Source organism: Lichtheimia ornata (assembly GCF_029851405.1).
Source record: "Lichtheimia ornata isolate CBS 291.66 chromosome Unknown scaffold00031, whole genome shotgun sequence".
Taxonomy (NCBI): Eukaryota; Fungi; Mucoromycota; class Mucoromycetes; order Mucorales; family Lichtheimiaceae; genus Lichtheimia; species Lichtheimia ornata.
Genome location: NW_026695351.1, coordinates 6,974 through 27,774, shown reverse-complemented (window position 1 = coordinate 27,774; position 20,801 = coordinate 6,974). Strand labels below are relative to the sequence as shown.

Here is a 20,801-nt window from a genome sequence, read left to right as displayed (position 1 = left end):
TCCATAGTATATCTATTTAAACAGCTATTTGTCAATGCGATCATTTAATGTATACATTCCTTGATTTGTATGGTGCGTGGTTGCTATGTTGTCTATTTTGACAAGGAAATTGGTTGCCAGGGTTACCCTATTGTCACTTTCTTAACCACCTCCAACAATCCAAATCATGCTGTATCATTATTGTATCAACTTCCAAGCATATATTTCAACGATATTGTTAAACAGGCCAACCACTAGCTCATCTTGTCCATCTGCATTCACGTCCCCTACGGTGATATCTTGTGGCCAATCGCTCGTCTTGATTTCGGAAATCAACTAGATCCTTTATGTATCAATTGATTGTGACAAACAATGAACTCCTTCACTTACCTCGCCATGACTATATATCCGAATGCAATTTGCAAGCCCAACACAAGCTACAAGATCTGGTTCATTGTCTGGTAAGCAGGTCGGCCGAAAAGTCATAATCTTGGAAAGACCAAAGCCAACTTTGAACCAAGGATGAATCTGTAAGGTTTATACAACGTCAATACCGTTGCTCCCACTCTCTCTGATTGCCCTTTGTATCATACCTCTCCATCAACCATAATATACACAGATCCATCTTGACCACCCAAAAGTACTTGATTGGTGTCAATCACAATATCTGTATCGGCATGATATTTTGGTCTTGATGTTTCAGATGATACTCGAAAACGTCTTGCAGATGATGCGGATAAAAAGCGACCTGTTGCCATCTAATATACCTTGTGAGTGATTTCCCTGATAGAATCAGCATTTCTTACCGATTGAATGACCGTTGGCACACGTATTGATTGGATTCTTTTGCCATCTTGGATAAAGTGTACAAAGGGCCAGCCATCACACACCAAGAGCGTACGTTGAGGATTGTTGAATCGATCATTGAGAATGGCAGATAGTATACAATGGATGCCTACAGCACGATATCGATTCTATATACCAAAGGTGTTAGATGTTGGATCATTGATCTCTCTTTGATTCTAAACTTACCATGCCTAGCGTTGCTGTTGTCTTTGATTCTCTTCCAATATCCAATGTCCAAAATAGCTCACGTGGATGAAAACTCGTCACTTGACCATTCATGCTTCCGGCAATAATCTCGTATCCCTGTGCTATGCAAAGATGAGACCTCGACATTGGATAGAAACGTGTATCATTTTACCTTCCATCTCATGTATACAAATGTGTGTTGCTGGTGAACCGATATCCAGTTTACTCAGAAACCGTTGACGCGAGAACATGGTCACCACACCGTTCGAGTCTCCCACCACCAGATCTTGAGCTCGTAGGCCTGTCAGATCGTATAAATGCATTGCCTGGATCGAGCCACCTTTGGTTTCCATGAGCACTTCAGGAGGCTACCAAGACGAGAATTGAGCGTGTGCGTATGCGTGTGCATGCATGGGGGGCGTACCTTGGATTGATTCAGAATGAGGATACGACCTGCTGTACTTCCAATGAGGATATCATTTTCTTCTATAAGCTCTTCAAGGAAAGGTTTGCCGACTGCCAAACAATTGATTGGATCCTGAAGCTTTCGACTCCATAGCTTTTCATATTGAAGTTGCCAACGAGTGTTCATAATGATGATTGTCCAAAGAAGAAGGGGTGCGTTCAATCAATCATGCTATCTCAAGTCCGCATCATTCATTCACCACAGCACAGCAGCAGCAGCAGCAGCAGCATAAGACACGTGAATCCTCTGGGAGTCATCTGCCATCTTGCACCCACAACATATGAAACACATGGAAACACCCATCATCATTCCCTCCAGTAGCCAATACATGCCATTAATACCTCTTGTTGCATCATGCACCGTTGTATACCTCATTCACCATGCATGTTTAACATTCAGGAACAACACTCTTTTTATAAAAGATCAACTTTATCGCCATCTTCTTCCTTCTTTCCTTTCCTTTCCTCCCCCACCCACTCAAAATCTCCTCTGTACACCCATCTTCTTCCTCTCTTTCACTCTTTCAAAATTATGATACCCACTGAACATGATGCGTTGATAGACAAGACTATAAAAACATCCACTCACGACCATTCACAACAACAACGTATCAGTCATTGGCGTTGGTTTGTGCTACTTGTCTTTTCACTATTGTCGTTCTCAAGTGCACTCATGTGGGACACATTTGCACCATGCCTCTACATTTTCGTCGACTATTACTTTGGATCGGTGACACCGGTTACGGTCAATGCCATTAACGCCATGTCGTTGGTGTATATGCTTCTCTATCCTTTTGCAGTACAGCCGACGCTGCATTATTTTGAGGACAGCAAAGGAGCCGGTACAGGCCTCAAGCGTGGAGTCATGATTGGTGCGTCCCTGAATGCTTTGGGTGCTGCTATACGTTGGCTAGGCCGATCGCCCGATCGATTCATGGTGCTCTCCGTTGGTCAGGTGGTAGCTGCATTTGGCAAGTAGTCTTAGTGACAACATCACCACCATCATCCATCCATACATGTCCTGAGATGCTTATACAACATGACATCATCATTATCTATCTAGGTCAAGTCTTCATCTTATCGATCCCACCGAAACTGGCAGGTGATTGGTTTCCTGAAAACGAAGCCAACTTGGCAACGGCTATTGGCGTATCAGCAAACAATCTTGGTGTGGCAGCTGGATGTATATGGAGCCCCATGGCTATTATGCCCGATACCATGCAGGAGGATATCCCTTGGTTACTATTATTACAGGTACACATTAAACTCGATCGCCGCCCATACATGTTATTCACGCTAATGCGTCTCGATGATGCATATAGTTTCTCCTCGCTACATCGATCCTCATGCTCACTTGGTTGGCATTTCAACGAAAACCAGATGTACAACGGTAGGATTTATCCTCTTGGCTGCATGAGTGTCTCAACATCATCCTAACTCATTCTTGATACCCAGGTTGATTCCGCATGATGCAAGGGATGATGGAATATCGCATGACAATGATGACAGCAATGGTGGTGGTTGTGGTGGTAGCATGCTTTGGAAACAGCCGTCGTTTTATTACATGCTGGCATCTTATGGAGTCATTATGGGTGTCCAATGTTCAGTGATCACGCTCCTTGCTCAAATTCTCATGCCACCCTTTCAGGACACGATCGATGAAAGTTTTGTCGGCTGGCTCGGTTTTATCATGCTTGTCATTGGGTTCCCTGCTAGTTGCATCATTGGACATTACTTGGATCAGACGCTCCGATATAGATTGGTATCGAATTTCCTTACAGCATGCATGGCTTTGAGTGGTGTTGGATTATACCTATCGATTGAATTCGATTCCCTCATTGGTGTATCCGTGTCATGGTAAGCGTACATGGTTCCTTTGTGTTGTTAATGTCAGCAATGTAACATGGCCTTTTTCTTCTAGTATTGTCCTTGGCATCACCACATCAGGTAGGATGATGTATATACAACAACGCAGGCTAGCTACTAATCAACATGTCTTTATAACATAGCCATTACACCTGTGCTCTTTCAATACGCTAGTGAGCTCTACTATCCTATCAATGAAAATACACCCGCTGGTTATTTGCTTTCGGCAGGTAATATTGGAGGCGTCTTGCTTGTTACGGTGTTGGGATGGAGCGAAGACATGTCGAGACGATTCTCTATGAAGATACCCATGCTATTCCTTGTGGCAGTTTTGTTTATCACCGTTGTCTTTATGGCTATGATCAAAGGACCATTGAAGCGTACACTCGCCACCACGCAGTATTTAACGTCTTTACCAGCATAATGATATCATCATCCCCCCTATTCCCATTGTCCTTTTTTTCACTTTCAACACTGTACAAATTACATTAGATCTCGTATATATGATTCATTCAACATGTCTATATTAAAACTTCTTCTTTGGCTCATCATGTTTAATATCTATTATCATTACGCTTGTGCTCCTGATAAATCATGAAGCAAACTTTGTCGAGAGTGTACACCTTCCTGTCGTCTTCGCTTTCCTTCTAACCAAATCATGGTCTCTGCATAGGTCTTTGGGAGGATGCGTCGTGGGGATGCCTTGTCACTTGTGGCAGCCATGGTGAAGTAGAAAATATTGGTGGTTTCACTCTTGCCTTTGTTGATATCAACGACCTCAGCAACAACACGCACTTGGAATGACTTGTGAGGATGACCTTCGGCATAAATAATTTCAGACTTGAGATTAAGCAATGTACCAACGTGCACAGGTTTGCGGAATACACATTCATCCATTGCAAGGAGCATGGCATCTCTTGACTTTAGGTACGTGATGGAGTTGGCATAGGCGACCTCGTAGGCTCGACGCATCAAGTAACCACCGAAAATGTTATTGTGGATATTACGATCTTGGGGCTGCATCAGGAACGTGCTATCAAGACGTGTATCCTTCATCCATACCACATCTTCAGGCAATGGCACTCTTTCCTCGATTGAGACACCACTTGTGAAAGAATCATCTTCACCGCCCAAGTACTTGCTATATTCAAGGTACGTATCGTGGATGGCAAGACGCTCACTTGGTGTAGGTGGCATTCGGCTCAACGACGATTCAACTGCCTTCTTCTTTCGTGCCTTGTTGGCCATGGCAAATTCGAACAAACGTTCTTCAGCAGGCGAAGTTGTTTTCAATGGGTTGATTTGGACCGATTTACGGGTAACGGAATCAATGGCAACCATGGTAAAGCGCGTTGCGAGCACCGTATTGGGACTAAGATGACCAACAAGATCTTGCGAAGTCGGGGTATGTTGCTTCTCCAAATCCAGATCCTGGATGCCTTCAGGGATGGTCTCGGCCTTAAGAAAGACTACATCGAGTTAACTAAATGATAGTTGTAGAAGTTGTAGCTTACTTACTTTCCATGGAACTTCTTCCCACATACGTCACTTGACCTGTCAACTTGTAATCTTCAACCGCTTTTGGTAAGAATAAATCAAAACGATCCACGCATGCTGTAACAATGGTGACGGGACGTGCTTGAGGATCACCATTATCAATATGTTGATAAGCAATAGAGCCAGCCATGGCATCAAGATCTATTAGAGAATGCAAGGACGTTGAGTTTCTTCTTTCCTCCTATGACACTGTTGTGCTTCCTTTTTACCTTCCAAAAGTTTCCCGGTGCGAATGCGACCATCCACGGTGATATAGTCATCCAAAAGAGCGGGAGACGATTTGAATGGCAAGTATTCAATCATGGCACTGTCTGCAATCTGTCAACATTGTATTTCATGCGGCAAAATAAGAAACAAAGACACGTGTGTGTAACACGCCATCGGGCGTTTTTTCTTCCAGCACACTTGCCGTCTTTTCGATCAATTTGCGTTCCTTGCCGGGATGAGTGGGGCAAACGGATTTTTGATTTTCGCGTTGTAGAATCTTGTCCATCCAAAAGCGTTGACGTCGTGTACCATAAATTCGATCACGCACACCTGTAGCATCATCATCATCATCAACATTAATAAGGTGTCCTCCTAGTCTGTAGGATCATGATGCTGCCAGCTAAACGTACTTTGTGGGTGAGGATGTTGATGGCTATGATGATGACTATGGCTATCGAGAAGTTGTCGAGTGGTTGAAAAGGATCGTTTTGTAGTTGCCAATACAGGTTGTTGACGTGGCAAAGGTTTTATAGAATTGCGTAGTGTAATACGAAGCATCGTGATCTTTGGGTTAGGGTACAACAAAGAAAGAAGAAAGGGAAAAGAAAGAGGAAAAGAGAGAGCGAGACTGAAAAGCAAATACCGCGGAGATTACCCATGCCGTCATTGATGTTATCCCCACACACATATGCATGCCCACCCACACACACACATGGTGTGCTCTTTTTCTTGCCTTCCCGCTTGATTGTTTCTCGGATGAATGCGGGTGGTGGGTCCGTGTCCATATTTCAGAGGGAAAAATGAGAATCCGCAGACATGTGTGTAACCAATCAACCATCAACTTCTTCCTGCAATTACTGTAAATGAGACGTAGAGATATTCTTACATCCACACGCACAGTGACAATGGCCCCATTCATATGCAAGGGCTACCACCTGTGATGCAAGCTAAGTAGCTGTCAATAAAACATAATTTGGGTTTTGTTTATCATTGTTTCTCTCTCGTCTCTCTCCCTCTCTCTCCTGTTTGCCATATGGCGTTCGTTTGACAAGTCACTTCAGGTCCACCTCTTCTCCTCTCTCTCTCTTTCACTCTTTAAAATGAATGCCCCACTTCCCGATGCCCGTGTTGGCAGAGAAAAGCAGAATTACGATGCTCAGGGTGCTCGACAGGTCATTGCCCCATGCTGTGTGCTCTCTCCAATGGCAACGAATGACTAACAAAACGTATTACAACAGGTAGCCGTCGCTATCCCTATCAACAAGGAAACCAAGCAAGTCCTCATTATCACCAGCAGCAAATATGCCAATGTGTGGGTGTTGGTAAGTATATATAGGATGGTAGTAGACTCAACGCATCATAACACGTTATCTTTATTATATAGCCCAAAGGAGGATGGGAGAATGATGAGACTCAAGAAGAAGCTGCCAAACGTGAGACATACGAAGAGGGTAAGATTGATCTTGTTCATCCATCATCATCATCATCATATAACATGGCTGTTCCTGGATAGCTGGTGTATTAGGCGATATCACTGGATTCATTGGCAACTACATGGATTATACATTCAACGGTCGTCCAAAGTCATACTTTTGGGTCTATGAACTCGATGTCAAGCAAGAACTACCAACATGGCCAGAAATGCGTGTTCGAGAGCGTCGCTGGGTAAATGATAAAATGAGTTGGGGGACGGAGGGGGAGAAAAGGCAGCATGCAAGGATTAAACAAGTTCCCTCTATAGTGCAACTTTGATGAAGCCATGAAGGCCTTGGAATTCAAGCCATTTATGCAGCAAGCATTACTCAAATCATCCATTGCTCCAACACCACCATCATAGTTGCCCTTTTTTCGGATCCATAAAGCTCGACTTGAGGAAACAATGACATGCACTCATTCATTGATTACTGCCTTTCGCTATATGATGCTCATTGTTGCTGCTCGCAATACTCGATCCTTGTGTCCACCACCTTTCGTTTGGATGTCATTAAACCAATAGCTGTATACTGTATCACAATGAACCATAACGTTGACATGGGGGTAATGGTGATGGGAATAGGGTGATAGTGGTGATAGTGGTGATTAAGAGGATCATGGGAATGTGGCGGATCTAGCCGAGGAATCTTCCAGCATGAGAGTAAACAAGGTTTTCAGCGTACCTTAATGGTAGTGGTGGGATGAAATCAATAAACGTCATTTGCCTTGAGCGCACACCAACATTAGTACCACTCACTAGATTTTCTTTATATGTCGAGTGTAGCCAATGAGTGTCACCTATCGAGATCATTTATGATGCAATCAGTTTTATGCAAAGCACGATTACCTAATCCTTTCTTTTTCTTCAGGGCATCGACCTCTTTGCTTTTGTATTCAATTCACATACACTATCTAATCACTGACAACTCCTTTATTTGGATTGTGCATGGATTCGATCCCACACAAAGGACAAAAAGGTTGTCAAGAATCAATTCTTTGATTTTGCCATGTGTCGCCTTCATTCCAGGTTACACGGTCGTCAAGATTACAAGACATTCACGGAAATCAAGGAAAAAGGATTTCCCTCCTGTAAACTAGCCTATAAAAGATTTGGCTACTTTGTCAGCCTTCTCCGCCTTTTCTTTAGTTTTTGTTTTCTTTACTACTACAAAGGATGTTACATGAAAAGGATGTCGAGGGGAATGTTGCGTCAACGACATCAACGGATGACCATAGCAACAAAGAACAAGCGCTGGCAATAACAACAACGACGATGCATAAAAAATGGTGGCAATTTTGGAAAAGCGACTCGACGGTGGATCCACATTCCTACTCAACATTGAAAAAATCGACCATCTTGATCATCATTTCATTTGCTGGTGCAGTGTAGGAGTTGTAACAGTGTGTTTTTATGCCTCTCTCATTCATTCATTTTTCTCCCAGGAACCCGATTGCATCCACCGTCTATGTAAGAAGCGGGATCAAATGTCCAACAACCCCACCCAAAAATCATCATCATGCACCTGACACTTGCCCTTATAGTACCCAGCCTTGACCGAAGTACAGCGTGCATTCAATACAACGGACACCGCTGTCAACGCATCTGGTAACTATGATCGATTGCAACACCTTTTCAACTCGGTGTCCACCACCTTTTGGTACTTACATGCAGTCATCGGTTAGTTTCATTGTTTGTTTTCCTCACCGCCTTTTGTGTAAGACGAAGAGCTCTGATACATGTATTCTTTGAAGCTTAACTTTGCTATTTAGCCTCTTGTTTGGGCTTCTTGGAGTGATGGAACCGGTAAGCAATTCCACTCTCTCACGCTTGTAAACATCATCATCATTCATCAATCGCTTGGATGCTATGTAGGACGACGACCCATTTACCTTGTATCATTTGCAATTGCCATTGTTGGATCCATTTGCTGTGCTGTATCTGTCAACATTGCCATGCTTATCGTTTTTCGTGCCGTCAGTGCTGTGGGTGCATCTTCGGTACGTTTATCATTATGCAAATCGATTCAATCCTATTTATACATCATCGCTTTCTTATGATTCAGGTAATGTCACTGGGTGCTGGTAGTTTGGCGGATTGTTTCGAAGCCCACGAACGAGGGCGTGCTTATTCGTTCTATGTTGTGGGTCCAATTGCAGGACCTGCCATAGGGTAAGAAGTGGAATAACCCATTGCATGTACGTATTCCTAATGGTCGCCTTTTTTAGACCCATCATAGGTGGCTACTTGACAGAGAGATTTGGATGGCGATCCACATTTTGGTTTGTGGCCATTTTCATCTTTTGCATTTGGACCTTGATTTTATTCTTTCTACCTGAAACGTATCGGCCTGATCCAAGTACAGCAACAGCAGACGTTTCAACTAAAAAGGGAAAACTAAGGATCCCTAATCCCGTGGGTGCTCTCAAGCTGCTACGATTTCCCAATGTGCTGGTGGCTGTGATATTTCTTGGAATCATGTTAGTCATACTTCTTCCACGCACAACAATGCACGTGATGGTAGTAGTACAACAACAAAGACTAACGATTTCTAAAAAGGTTCGGTGTCTATTATTTACTCAACACGTTATTTGCATGGACCTATGCCAATCAATACAAGCTGGATTCTGGTACAGTGGGTTTGTGCTTTTTGCCATCTGCCGTCGGTGGGATTTTAGGCGGCAATATTGGTGGTCGTCTCTCGGATATTGTATACAACCGCAATGTTAGGAAAGCAGGGATCGGTGCACCCACGTATCCTGAAATGCGACTCAGCATCCCTGTTTTATGCATAGCATCATTCATCTTGTTTGGCTCATGTGTGGGCTATGGCTGGTGTGTGCAAGAAAATGTCCATTTCGGTGTTCCCATGGTGTTTTTATTCTTTGGTACATGAACGTTGTTGTGTACAAACATGCCTTGTTTTACTCATAAATGGTATTTCTACATAGTTTCCTTTGGGATCATGCTTCCCCACGTGACTCTCACGACCTATTTAGTCGACTGTCATCGTTCCCAGAGTGCATCTGTCACTGGTAAAGATGATTCCAATGCATGTGTAATGCATCGACTAATGACGTATCCATTCTTTTATAGCATGCAACAATCTTTCTCGTTATATCATGGCTGGTATTGGTACACTTTTATCATCTGATTTAATGCGTGCTATGGGCAACGGTATTCTATTTACAGTTGCTGGTGCCTTGGTGATTCTCCTTGGGATACCATTGATCTATATCAAGAAACGACCAGAAAAATGGATCAAGATGCGACGAGATCATACAAAGTAATTTACCCTCTCCATAATGTAATAGAAAAGCATTCCATCATGTATAATAATCATATCACCATGCATAAAAAAGGTGCTTGTGACTTGTGTGGTGCAACTGGGTCGCTGGCTTAATCCGACAAAAAAAGCGGCCTTCATTTTCAATCATTGTCCCTTTGTGTGTGTGTGCTTGCGTCCCTTTCTCTCTTTCTCTCTTTTACTCAACCTCTTTAAAGCCCATGGCCAGCTCAACGGTTCATCGGGATCTCTCACCAGCCGAACAACATGCGTCCTTGACCAATGCGGGTGCAACGATTGAGCAACTCATCAAACGCGACAGTCAATACCCTGACCTTGCAGATTTATTACGAGGCAAGCATACAACACGTGCACCACCCACGCGATCAAAGAGTGCATCTAGATTGTTGCTAACCTACATCAACATAGGTCCAACATCAGAGAACTATGTCAAACGCGTGAGTCCAATCGAACAGGACTTTATAAAGAGCCACAGCATCCAGATCCCTGACAACCTTGCTGAACAAATCGATCGTAAGTAAACACGCCATGTCACTTGTTGCAACGGGTTGTTTGTGTATCAAGGTTACCGTTGACAACTTTGTATATCTTCTAGAACTCGAGTGCCGATGTTTCATGGGCGTGCTACCCGAAATCAAGCGTGCGTGGATAACTGTTGATCACCGCCTCTTCTTGTGGAACTATGTGGATGGGTAATCATCATGCTGCACTAGAGATAATAGCTATGACAGCCTACTGATATCTCCTTTTTAGATCCGATTTCTATACCTACGAGGATCAAGATCAAATCATTTGTGGTGTTGGCCTTATCAAGCCCAAGCCTGGTATGTATGCATGTATAATCATGAGTGAGATCATCATCATCGTCTCTAATTCCTTCCTAACACATGCACAGATAGCTTTGGTGAAAACTACAACTATGTCCTCGTGTTGGCAACACCTGTGAGCATTAGTATCTTGGCAGTCTCCATTGACGACCATAGTGTCGCTGGTGACAGGATTTCCCTCTTTTTCACCGATTTGGCAATTCCCTCGGATGGTGTGCAAATGTCCCAGATCACTGGAACTGATGATGGCAGGATATTCATGGTGGGAGATGATGGACGTGTATATGAGCTAGAATATCATGTAAGTATTTCATTAGGATGAGGTTGGAGCTCTTTGGCATTGACATGCGTTTATATAGCAAAAGCGCGGATGGTTTCAACGGCACGGCTGTAGCCTGATTACTCGTACCCAGACTCCCTTTAACAGTTACCTACCTACATTTCTGAGGAAGCAAGCACCAGGTATGTGGATATCAATTGAAGGATGCATGGAAGGATATGGGCTAAAAGAGCGTCATATCATGTAGTCCAAGTTGCCCAAATTGCCATTGACAGTGAACGGAAGGTTTTATACATGCTGAGCAACATGTCCACCATCGACGTTGTGTATTTGGGCAATCCCACCAATCCATTCCAGATTGTTGCCAGCAACAATGACATTTGTAATCAAGCTCGCCTAGCGTGTCGACAAAGCACAGTCATCTTTGACCCATCAGAGTTCCAAATCAGAGCGATTCACGTCATATCCAAAGCCGAGTCCAAAAAAGTGCATCTTTTAGCCGTTTCCACCAGCGGCTTCCGCATGTATTTCACGCATCACCGCGACGCATTACGCTATATGACAAACAACCAAGATGATCAGCCACCCAATGCATTGGAATTGATCCACATTCGATTACCACCGCCTGTTGAATTTTCCGGTGCAACCCCCATGATGCAGGGACAAGAAAATCCAAACGGCATTGTTCATGAATCCTATTACGATTGTGGAACGATGATTACAGCAAAGATTATGAATGAGGACAAAGACAAAATCATCATGACGGCAGCCGATATGAGAAGTTTCGCCAGCCAGCTTGATGCCAACAATACGACAACGACGACTAATACCACTACTTCTACTACGTTCCCTACATCCACACCAGCATCCTCTGTTTATTCTTCACCAGCACAACGAATGACGCTTGTGGAAACGAGTACATCTATTGAGTGTGATGGACGCGTATACGCTATTGCCGAAGCCAACGTGCATCCAAAGGGAAAACAATGCATCAATGAAATCAGCAAACGACTCACCGAACCACCACGACAATTCCTTGTTCTCAGTGGAAAAGGATTGACTTTCTTTGTTAAACAACGACCTGTCGACATTTTACAACAATTGCTCTTGAACGCTCGGGATGACATTGAAGGACATGCTCGTGAATTCCTTGACTTTTTTGCCGGTTATGGCCGAGTCCAATCATGTGCCATGTGTCTCGCCATTGTTTGTGCCAACTTTGGTGCCACAACCCATGAACAAGGTAAGAAGAAAGATACCAACCATTCATTGTTGGTGGGATGCTCATTGTTTCTCTAGTCAGCGTGATCCGTGGTGCGACTCAATTATTTTTCGAATGTGGAGGAAGCCCAGCAGCAGCACCATCGATCACTACAGGTAGCAACTTCCTTGGCAAGGCAACGGGACCAGCAAATACCATTTACAGTGGCAAACATGATGGCTTTGCACTTTACTTTGCACGTTTGGTGGCGCCTGTTTGGAGCCTCAAAGTATTTGAAATCACGTAAGTTGAGCTTTTTCTATCATTCCTCATTGCTTTATTGACAATGTCATCACCACCCCCCTTATAGTAGCCAGCCAAAGGCAACTCAAAACACCAGTAAATTACAAGCTAAGCTCTTGGAATCGCAACGTGACCTTGTTCGCTTAAAGAGCTTCATGGATGCGTAAGTGTACAGGTTGGATTTCTTAATGCGAATACTAATTTTCTTCCATAGCAACCAAGAATTCCATGCATCTGCCAACATTACAGATTCTCGATTCCAGTCTGCTGATCAAGGAATGCTTCAAGTACTGGTGGTAAGTAAAATGCATCAATCGTTATTTAAGTCTGTTCACTAACAACGTTATGGATCTAGAACGAGCAACAATCACTGCATAGCCTATATATCCTCCTTACACAATGCATCGAAGCAATCTCATTCCTCGACTTTTTAATCGATGCAGGCATCCAAGAGATATTCCAAGGGTAAGTAGTACCACGTTCAAAGACAATGAATGGTCATTGACATATAAACATTGGCACGTTAGTATCCCCGAAAGTGCTCGAAGCGAGATACATAACCTGTCACTCGATACCATGCTCAAGGATCCACGTGGACGTGTCATGACGAGGGAGTTGGTGATTGCTGCCATTAACAAGTATGGTGCTTCACACACCCATGTTGGCTTTGATATTGTCAGTGATCTGCTACGACGTAAATGTAGCTCATTCTTTGGTCCAAGTGATGTTGCTTTCTACAAGGTAAATAGACACCCCTTATTTCCCTCTATAATGAAACTAATGAATGACTCCTCCATTTTGCAGGGTGTGGAAAATCTACGACGAGCACAACGAGCTGATGTTGAGCAAGAACGATATCATGCATTGACTGAATCACTGGATCTCTTTAAGCAAGGAGCTGATTATTTGACGGATGAAAAGTTATCAGAGATTTGTGCCGCATATGACCGAGAACACTATTACCTTGGCTCTGTTGAATTACCACTTGAGCGTGCCCAGAAGCTTGATCCACAGCAACAAGCACTGGCATATACCGAAGGTCGAGCTCCATTTGGTGATGCCGCTGGTCAGCAATTCCATCAAGAGCGAAAGCGATGTTATGAACACGTGTTTCGGGCATTACAATCCGTACGAGCCTCATGCAATACCCCTGATGCCAACCGCCACGCTGAGGCTGTTCATTATGCCAATCGGGTTCTCCAGGCGGCCCTTTCATATCAAGACAAGCATTTTCATTACGAGCTATATGAGTGGTTCCTTCAAGAAGGTCACAAGCGGGATCTTTTAGTTGTCGATAGCAAATTCTTGATTCCATTCTTCAAGGAGCGTGTTTCAGAGGTGGAAGGCATGGACTTTTTATGGCAATATTATCGGCGGAAAGAACAATATTATGAAGCAGCGCTTTATCTGGAGGCATTGGCATCACGGCCGAATGGGTTACCGTTATTAAAACGGGTAGAATATCTCGCACTCGCCATGGTCAATGCAAGGTGTCGTGATCCAAAACAACAAAAGGCTCAAGAAAGTACACAGCTGCTTCAGCAACTTGAAAGGAGTATCGGATACGCACGGATACAGATGCGATTACAACATGCACTCAATGCCATGGCAACCCCCGAAAGTCAGCAGGCTGCAAGAGAACTTGACACTGAATTGATGGATTTGAGTGATCTTTACAACAAGTATGCTCAGCCTTTTGGTATAATAGATGAAGAGCGTGCTATCCTGCAACTAGCAGATTACAATGATTCAGAGGAATCTTCTTCATATGTAACTTCTGATATCTTTAAATAAAAAGCAAAACTGAATCCATAAACAGTAAACCATAACAATGTCGTCAAGACGCGGTTTGAAATTCACATTTATCTTAGCTGCATGATGCGGGTTGTCCCTTTCTCTTCTTTTCTTTGTGTTGTATCCTCATTGCAAGCACCACCACCACCACCACACCCATTCAGCCACGGCATGTCTACACAATGCTACGTCCAATGCACTCGTCTCTCTCCCAATGAGCTCTCATTGAAAAAGGTAACCCGGCAAACAACGTTCCTTGGCAACCAAAGAACAACGCAAAGTAACACCTTTGACCACAGGCCCCTCTGTAGCCTCGGATGGTTGTTTCGAAATTCACTGCGACTGGATCGCCGGTCCGCAGTTTGACGACATTCGCAAATTGATTGATGGATGAATGTCTACAGGGATAAATCCCCTCGCCCTCCACCCAAAGCGTTATTCTCTGATATCATTCAATGCGACTATACCAGGAGGTTTTCTACGCATATTGGATCTGTATTGGCAAGCCCCACCTGGTGGAAGCAAGAGAAGAATGCTTGCCAACATCCCAATGGTAATGACAACAATCAATTCTCAGGTGCGATAATAATAGTACGCTAACGATTTCTTTGTTTACAGGAGTGATTCTATAAATCGAAATTGGGAGCAAGGCCACTGCAATGTTCATGACGACAATGTTTGATTACGTGAAAACCAACAACAACCAGATACCCCTCGCGGTGATGATATGGTCATTTTTCAACGAATGCTCACCATCATGGAGAGTCCTATGGCAATGAGTGCGTTTCAGCAGCTACAAGATCAAGGTGGACAAGAGCAACGCGAATACGTAGTTACCCTTCCTTGATTATCCTCTATCTACTGCTACAAGAATGATGTGATGGCGCGTGTCGGTTACCGTTTCTATCAAAAGGCATCGGCTTGGATGATGATACAAGCGCACATATGATGTTGTCGTATCAGTATCACGTGCAAACATCTACGACGGGCTCTTTTACCGTTTCGTCATCCTGACAACTTGCGACAACATCCAGCCATTCAATCAGCACAACCACGCAAGCGGGATTGTATTATGCCTGCTGAACCAAGTTTTGAATGGTATTGTGGTCGTCACGTGGACGCAATGATTTCGAGGAGTGAGGGCGCTGAACCATCAACGAGTATGATCAAGCTTAGGTGTATGTATGGTAAGTGTGTGTGTGATACTCGTGTGGGCTGTTTATTCTCGAGAATGGACAAGGAAACTAAAATTGGATAAGTAATCTAGGATGTAACCATACACGAGCTGAATCTGGATGATGGATACACGTGATTATTCATGGACACGACACAGGCAATTGCTATCAATGATGAGAGCTTCCCCAAACACAACAAAGACTGCATCATCAAGTTTGCACCCAAAGTGAACGTTTACAAGCTACACCATATAGCACAGCTCCCTGGCATTCATGGTCCTGTTGAAAATGTTGAGAGTTACACCACTCGTAGACAACAGCTCGACATCATTTTTTGAACGCTGATGCTCAAAGGGTTCAAACAAGCCAAGTATCGGTGTCCCTTATGTCCGCGCCATATCGCATCATCTTATGCATTGTCAGGAATATCGAACGGGGTGTGGACTATTTTCATGACGTGAGGCATGCCAAGCATGGGTCAAGCTTACAAGGCATTTCGTTGACCACCACCGATAGTTCAACAAAAGGTGCAAAGTGATACATGATTCTTCGATGTCAGCACCATGGCAAGCAACGTCGTTATACACCAACATCTGGTACACGACGATCGAGTTACACGAGTCGGCATGAATGCCCGTTTTTTATGCGCGTGTCATACAAGAAAGAAGCTGGTCGTTGGCGTGTCGTTACTTTTAATGGAGAGCACAATCATCCATTAGCACGCCACTCATCCAAGTATCCTAAAGCCCGGCGTCTTGGTGGATCCATGCTTAAAATCGTTCGTAATCTCGTGTTGGCACACGCAGAGAACCATACGATCATGGCTGAGGAGAATGGTCAAGGTAATGATATAGCTTCTATGCCATCAACTTTTATGCCAGCTTCTCATTAATGGCGATCGTAGTACGATTATTGATCATCATGCTATCACTGTCAAGTCCCAAGGCATCACGAACACCAGGATGGAGTTGAACAACCAAGCACGTTATCGGATTTTTTGGTGCATGGGGATGAAAAAGAAGGCTTCGATCTGAGTACGCTTCAAATCAAGATGTTGGTGGTTGCAGGAGGATAGTGTCAAGAAGAAACAATTGTTGCGTATGGTGGTTTCTTGGAGCACTGAGAGATTGAATGGCCAAGCAATTCTTGATGGCCTGCTCGGGCGGGTCATTGGAATCTTTAACTGGATGAGCTTATGTATGCAATGTAGCATTGTAAGATGTAACAAAGTATGCAGGATTGTTTCAGAATCATATTCCCTCGCTCGCTTACAATAAAACTCCCCGTTGGAATCATACCATATAAAACATTCAATTCTTACACAACACCTTGTGGCCTCATAAATGCGCGTCGTGGATTCAGTACGCGTGTGTATATAAAGAGGTGATCATGCAACCATGCTGAAAGTGTATAGTGATATAGGAGAAGCCCTCAAAATACTAAGGATGAGATCAAGGCGTGGCCCATCAAATTACCCCTTGGATTCCACGTTAATCCTCATTTTCATTGTCAAAGTTGCGTGATCATTGGCTTGCCGATCGTTGGTAACTCCGAGACCGTACCTTAAAAATCAACGCATGAAAGATGTCAGTTACACAAGATAAATTCATTGCCTGCCGAGACGTCTTCTTTCATACCAGCCATACCCCAATCTTATCAATCAAACGTGGTAGGTGGGAACCTTTAGCACCATTTAAGGATATCCTTGTAGCTTAACGATTGGTACTTTCTTAATGTGGAGCTGATCCTGGAACCAGGGCACGTAATTTCATTCAGGTCAACCTTAGAAAGATTGCCAAGTTGGATTGTTTGATGGTGGATGTGATTCCCTTGGTTCATTGTTATTTCTTATATGAATGAAATAGCCCGATGTTAGAATAGAGATTGCTGAAATTGATGCTGCAGCTCCATCCACCTCGTTCTTCTTAACCCTTTCACCCCCTTCCTTGTTACTACCATTATGATCCATCACAGCCCCCTTTTCTTGCACGGACAACAATTCCCACGCCATGCACATTATAAAAGCAAGATTGCTATCACAAACGTAAGCACGCACCTCTTTCATTCGGTGTATACTGTCAAGGGTCTGCTATACGGTAAGTCCCAAGAAAAGCTTTTATTGACCAACAACAATTATCTCATTGTAATGATTCGTGTAGCGCTTGTTCATCCCTGTGACACTTGAATAGCCTTACTATTCCCTGTTGGCTGGCGTGCTTGGTATAGATGGTAGCTCAAATTAGATTGTTCCACCTTTTCATGAAGTCCTACTACGAGAACCTTCACCGAATCCCACGTACTCCTCTCCACCGTATTCTTTCTACGAGTACCCAGCACCATACTCAAGGTTCATCACACAACGAGCTCCATCAACTCCACCCCCAATTCGAAATTCCACATTGCTATGTCCAATGCACTCGTCATTCCTCCATTGGGCTTTCATACAAAGGTAACTCGGCAACGACGTTCTTGCGTGACAACAGAAGAACCGCTAATTAACAACCACCTTTGACCACAGTCCCCCATAAAGGCTCGGCTGCTCCCTTTCCCAAAGCGTTATTGTCTGATATCATTCAATGCGACAAGTCATGGCGAACAATTCATCCCTCTTTGATTACTGGAATGACCATAACCAGTTTCAGGTACGTATCACTGTGATTCGTCTTTGTTGGGAGGTGGTAGTAGTGCCATGTGCTGATCATTGCTTTCATACATAGGTTGTCATTGTTCTCCTACTTTCATTGTCGCGGTCGTCATTATGGCATTGGCCTCACAAAAAGGTAAAACATGACTACGTATGCTTGATGAACCACATACTCATATATAACATTTTGGCAAAGGCGACATGATGTACCCCTTCTGAGACTGAAGTCGACAAGAACTGTTCCTGCTCCACGAGAAATGCAGACGACCACTCCGCTACGAGAGAGTGACCCATTTATTATGTACCACTCTTGGGAATTACGCTGAATAATACCTAGCAGATCAAGATTGGGCGGCACGCTTGGGGCTAGAATTGAACCAAGCTGAGGAATGTGGTGGCCTATCTTTTCATGCTGCTGCTTTAGTTTGGATCCAACGCTCGAATCCAGCAAGGTCTTGACTCGATACAGAGTATGCATGACACACTGCTCGTTATACTTCCTATGAAGGCTAATAAATCTTCCAGCTCTTCGCCATTCTCTTGCGCAAGAAAGATGGGATGGTGAAGTATGTAGGTGCTACTGGTGATGGAGATGACAATCAGCCTGGAAGCGGTGGCGGCCCAATGAGTGGTATTACGGCACCCTATGCTCGCCATACGAAATCTCAACATGTGCCTCATTTTTCGACAAGGAAGCGACATGTGGTATCAAAGGCGTCAAAGATTCCAGGAGCTTTCACTCAATCACGTGCGTTATGCCTTCTTCATACACCATGACGTGAATACCAAATGCTACAACAACGCGCTGCCTATTTGCTAGAGCGATGTTGGAGACATATGGAAGTGGTCGATATCAGCGCATTTGCATCACGTCCAGCTGCTGTATCCATGAGTAATCACGAAGACCCATCATTCAGAACCTGCTCGTGTATAGTTATACCTTAGGTTACTATCCAATCTTAGTTTCCTTGTTCTTCTCGAGAATAAACATATCCCACACCAAAACATTCAATCAACAAATTCGGATTTATAAGCACGAAATGAATATAGAGATATGTATCTTTAATTATGCCCATGATTACATCTCTTGGTGGTAATGAGCTGATAGATTGTTGGGTCACCTTAACAAAAAGGATTCACCTAATGCATCAATCAGGATTTGCTAAACAAGATAGCATTGTACGTGGGTGGAAGTACTCACAACGAGGAAAGAGTAGCGATGCATGCATTGAAAATTTGGAGGAGTGCCTGCACCAGCTTGTGATTGATCACTTTGGCTATGAGATGCCATGCTTTGTAACTTCGTTTCATCCTGTGATAGATATGATTAGAAGTGATCATGAAGCGTACTACTATTGACATACTTGATAACATTGTTGTCGTATCGATCGTTCCCATTGAAACTGGCAGGTGACCCTCTTGCTTCCAAAGAGAGGATAAGCTCTGTATGGTCCATATTGTTAATGAGCGGTTTCTTTGTTTTCATGAACACCGTTTGCCGAGATACTATTTCCATGGGAGACCATCAGAGGAGAGACGAGCGCATTGGATATGACATGGTGTCCATGTTGAGTCGAATGGTTGTGGGCGGTGATAAAACACAAAGGAAGGGAAGGGCTACACAAGCGTCATGCAGCAAACCCAGGCTGAGTTACTAGTTGCAGCGTATAGATTTCCACAATAAAAGCTATTGTATGACTACATTTGCTCATCAACAGCCCACAAGGTCGGGTCTATTATTATGCTCTTCAGGATCCTTCAAAAAATTCATCCACAGATATCTCTTGACAGCCAATGGTAACTCCCAAAAATTGGTTGCTTCCTCTTCACCAAAGAGACAAGCGCGCCCTCCTCTAGCTCTATGTGTATGACGACGAGATCTTCCATGAACATATCCCACAGGGTATCCTTGAGGTCCTGGTGGTGTGATACGTTCCGTTCTTGTTGGATGTACGACGCTTATATATCCACAACGGTCATCGAAGTCGTTGACACCGCAACTGACAGCAACACATGGTCCACGCCGTAAGGGGAGAGTGCTGATGTGCCTCATAAGGTATCGTTTTGTCGCTGCGCCATCGTAGAGCCATTGATCTGTGATAGTATCGTTTGGCTACGAACCAAGCCTAAGCCAATGGCTTTGATTACTTTATCCATAGCTTGTTGAAACTCCCAACCATGATCTCTCTCGGCAGCGTCGTGAATGTCGATTGGTCCAAGTTCACCTTCTTCAAAGTTCCATTGATTCCTCCCGGCTTGGTCCAAACATCCAACAGCGTCAACGGCACGTAACCCCATATCAGCCAGGATTGTCACCTCGATTTCAAAAGAAGGGTCGTCAATAATATCGTGTGCGTATAACATTTTATTGAAACGGAGCCCTTGTGGTTGTGATGCAATGACTTGACCATCGTTTTGTGGGCATCGTTGAAAAGTGTTGTGGCCGTCGTGTAGAAACCCATCATTACAAAAGGTGCAGGTTGCCTTTCTGATCAAGTTGGCATCTTGAATTCCGGTCCAGGTATTAAAATCAATAAGTCTCAAGATCGCCTGTCACTCGTCGTTCGGCAAACGGTCCAAAACTACGTTCGCGTAGGATATCCATGGCTTGTTCTTGTGAAATGCCGGCAAATGGACATCATGTAGTTATGTCACCTGCAAAGGAGTCCCAAATTCCCCATCAGATCTAGGTT

General features: G+C 43.9%; 7 protein-coding genes across 7 annotated transcripts; 4 read left to right on the top strand and 3 right to left on the bottom strand.

The window, feature by feature from the left end:
* Positions 1-177: 177 nt before the first annotated feature.
* Positions 178-1,603, bottom strand: O0I10_006742 (uncharacterized protein; the record flags this gene model as incomplete). The annotated part of the gene is made up of 7 exons (XM_058486767.1): positions 178-315; positions 370-507; positions 573-737; positions 786-953; positions 1,012-1,133; positions 1,184-1,379; positions 1,436-1,603. 7 exons carry the CDS (start codon positions 1,601-1,603, stop codon positions 178-180), a joined length of 1,095 nt encoding a protein of 364 aa, XP_058342353.1.
* A 405-nt stretch (positions 1,604-2,008) lies between these two features.
* Positions 2,009-3,766, top strand: O0I10_006741 (uncharacterized protein; the record flags this gene model as incomplete). The annotated part of the gene is made up of 6 exons (XM_058486766.1): positions 2,009-2,447; positions 2,540-2,730; positions 2,799-2,866; positions 2,932-3,333; positions 3,398-3,423; positions 3,486-3,766. The coding sequence occupies 6 exons, from the start codon at positions 2,009-2,011 to the stop codon at positions 3,764-3,766; spliced, it is 1,407 nt and encodes a 468-aa protein (XP_058342352.1).
* A 146-nt stretch (positions 3,767-3,912) lies between these two features.
* O0I10_006740 (uncharacterized protein) lies at positions 3,913-5,664 on the bottom strand (the record flags this gene model as incomplete). Its single annotated transcript, XM_058486765.1, has 5 exons — positions 3,913-4,811; positions 4,861-5,040; positions 5,109-5,217; positions 5,309-5,436; positions 5,517-5,664. 5 exons carry the CDS (start codon positions 5,662-5,664, stop codon positions 3,913-3,915), a joined length of 1,464 nt encoding a protein of 487 aa, XP_058342351.1.
* A 542-nt stretch (positions 5,665-6,206) lies between these two features.
* On the top strand, positions 6,207-6,943 carry O0I10_006739 (uncharacterized protein; the record flags this gene model as incomplete). Its single annotated transcript, XM_058486764.1, has 5 exons — positions 6,207-6,278; positions 6,345-6,428; positions 6,491-6,557; positions 6,620-6,771; positions 6,848-6,943. 5 exons carry the CDS (start codon positions 6,207-6,209, stop codon positions 6,941-6,943), a joined length of 471 nt encoding a protein of 156 aa, XP_058342350.1.
* Positions 6,944-7,753: 810 nt separating this feature from the next.
* On the top strand, positions 7,754-9,867 carry O0I10_006738 (uncharacterized protein; the record flags this gene model as incomplete). The annotated part of the gene is made up of 11 exons (XM_058486763.1): positions 7,754-7,965; positions 8,023-8,047; positions 8,122-8,185; positions 8,263-8,294; positions 8,350-8,383; positions 8,453-8,577; positions 8,643-8,749; positions 8,806-9,057; positions 9,137-9,465; positions 9,529-9,612; positions 9,674-9,867. The coding sequence occupies 11 exons, from the start codon at positions 7,754-7,756 to the stop codon at positions 9,865-9,867; spliced, it is 1,458 nt and encodes a 485-aa protein (XP_058342349.1).
* A 217-nt stretch (positions 9,868-10,084) lies between these two features.
* On the top strand, positions 10,085-14,289 carry O0I10_006737 (uncharacterized protein; the record flags this gene model as incomplete). Its single annotated transcript, XM_058486762.1, has 13 exons — positions 10,085-10,217; positions 10,293-10,397; positions 10,480-10,576; positions 10,638-10,708; positions 10,780-11,012; positions 11,071-11,173; positions 11,239-12,234; positions 12,291-12,495; positions 12,563-12,658; positions 12,710-12,791; positions 12,851-12,960; positions 13,023-13,236; positions 13,300-14,289. The coding sequence occupies 13 exons, from the start codon at positions 10,085-10,087 to the stop codon at positions 14,287-14,289; spliced, it is 3,435 nt and encodes a 1,144-aa protein (XP_058342348.1).
* A 5,868-nt stretch (positions 14,290-20,157) lies between these two features.
* O0I10_006736 (uncharacterized protein) lies at positions 20,158-20,472 on the bottom strand (the record flags this gene model as incomplete). Its single annotated transcript, XM_058486761.1, has 1 exon — positions 20,158-20,472. One exon carries the CDS (start codon positions 20,470-20,472, stop codon positions 20,158-20,160), a length of 315 nt encoding a protein of 104 aa, XP_058342347.1.
* Between the last annotated feature and the right edge of the window lie 329 nt (positions 20,473-20,801).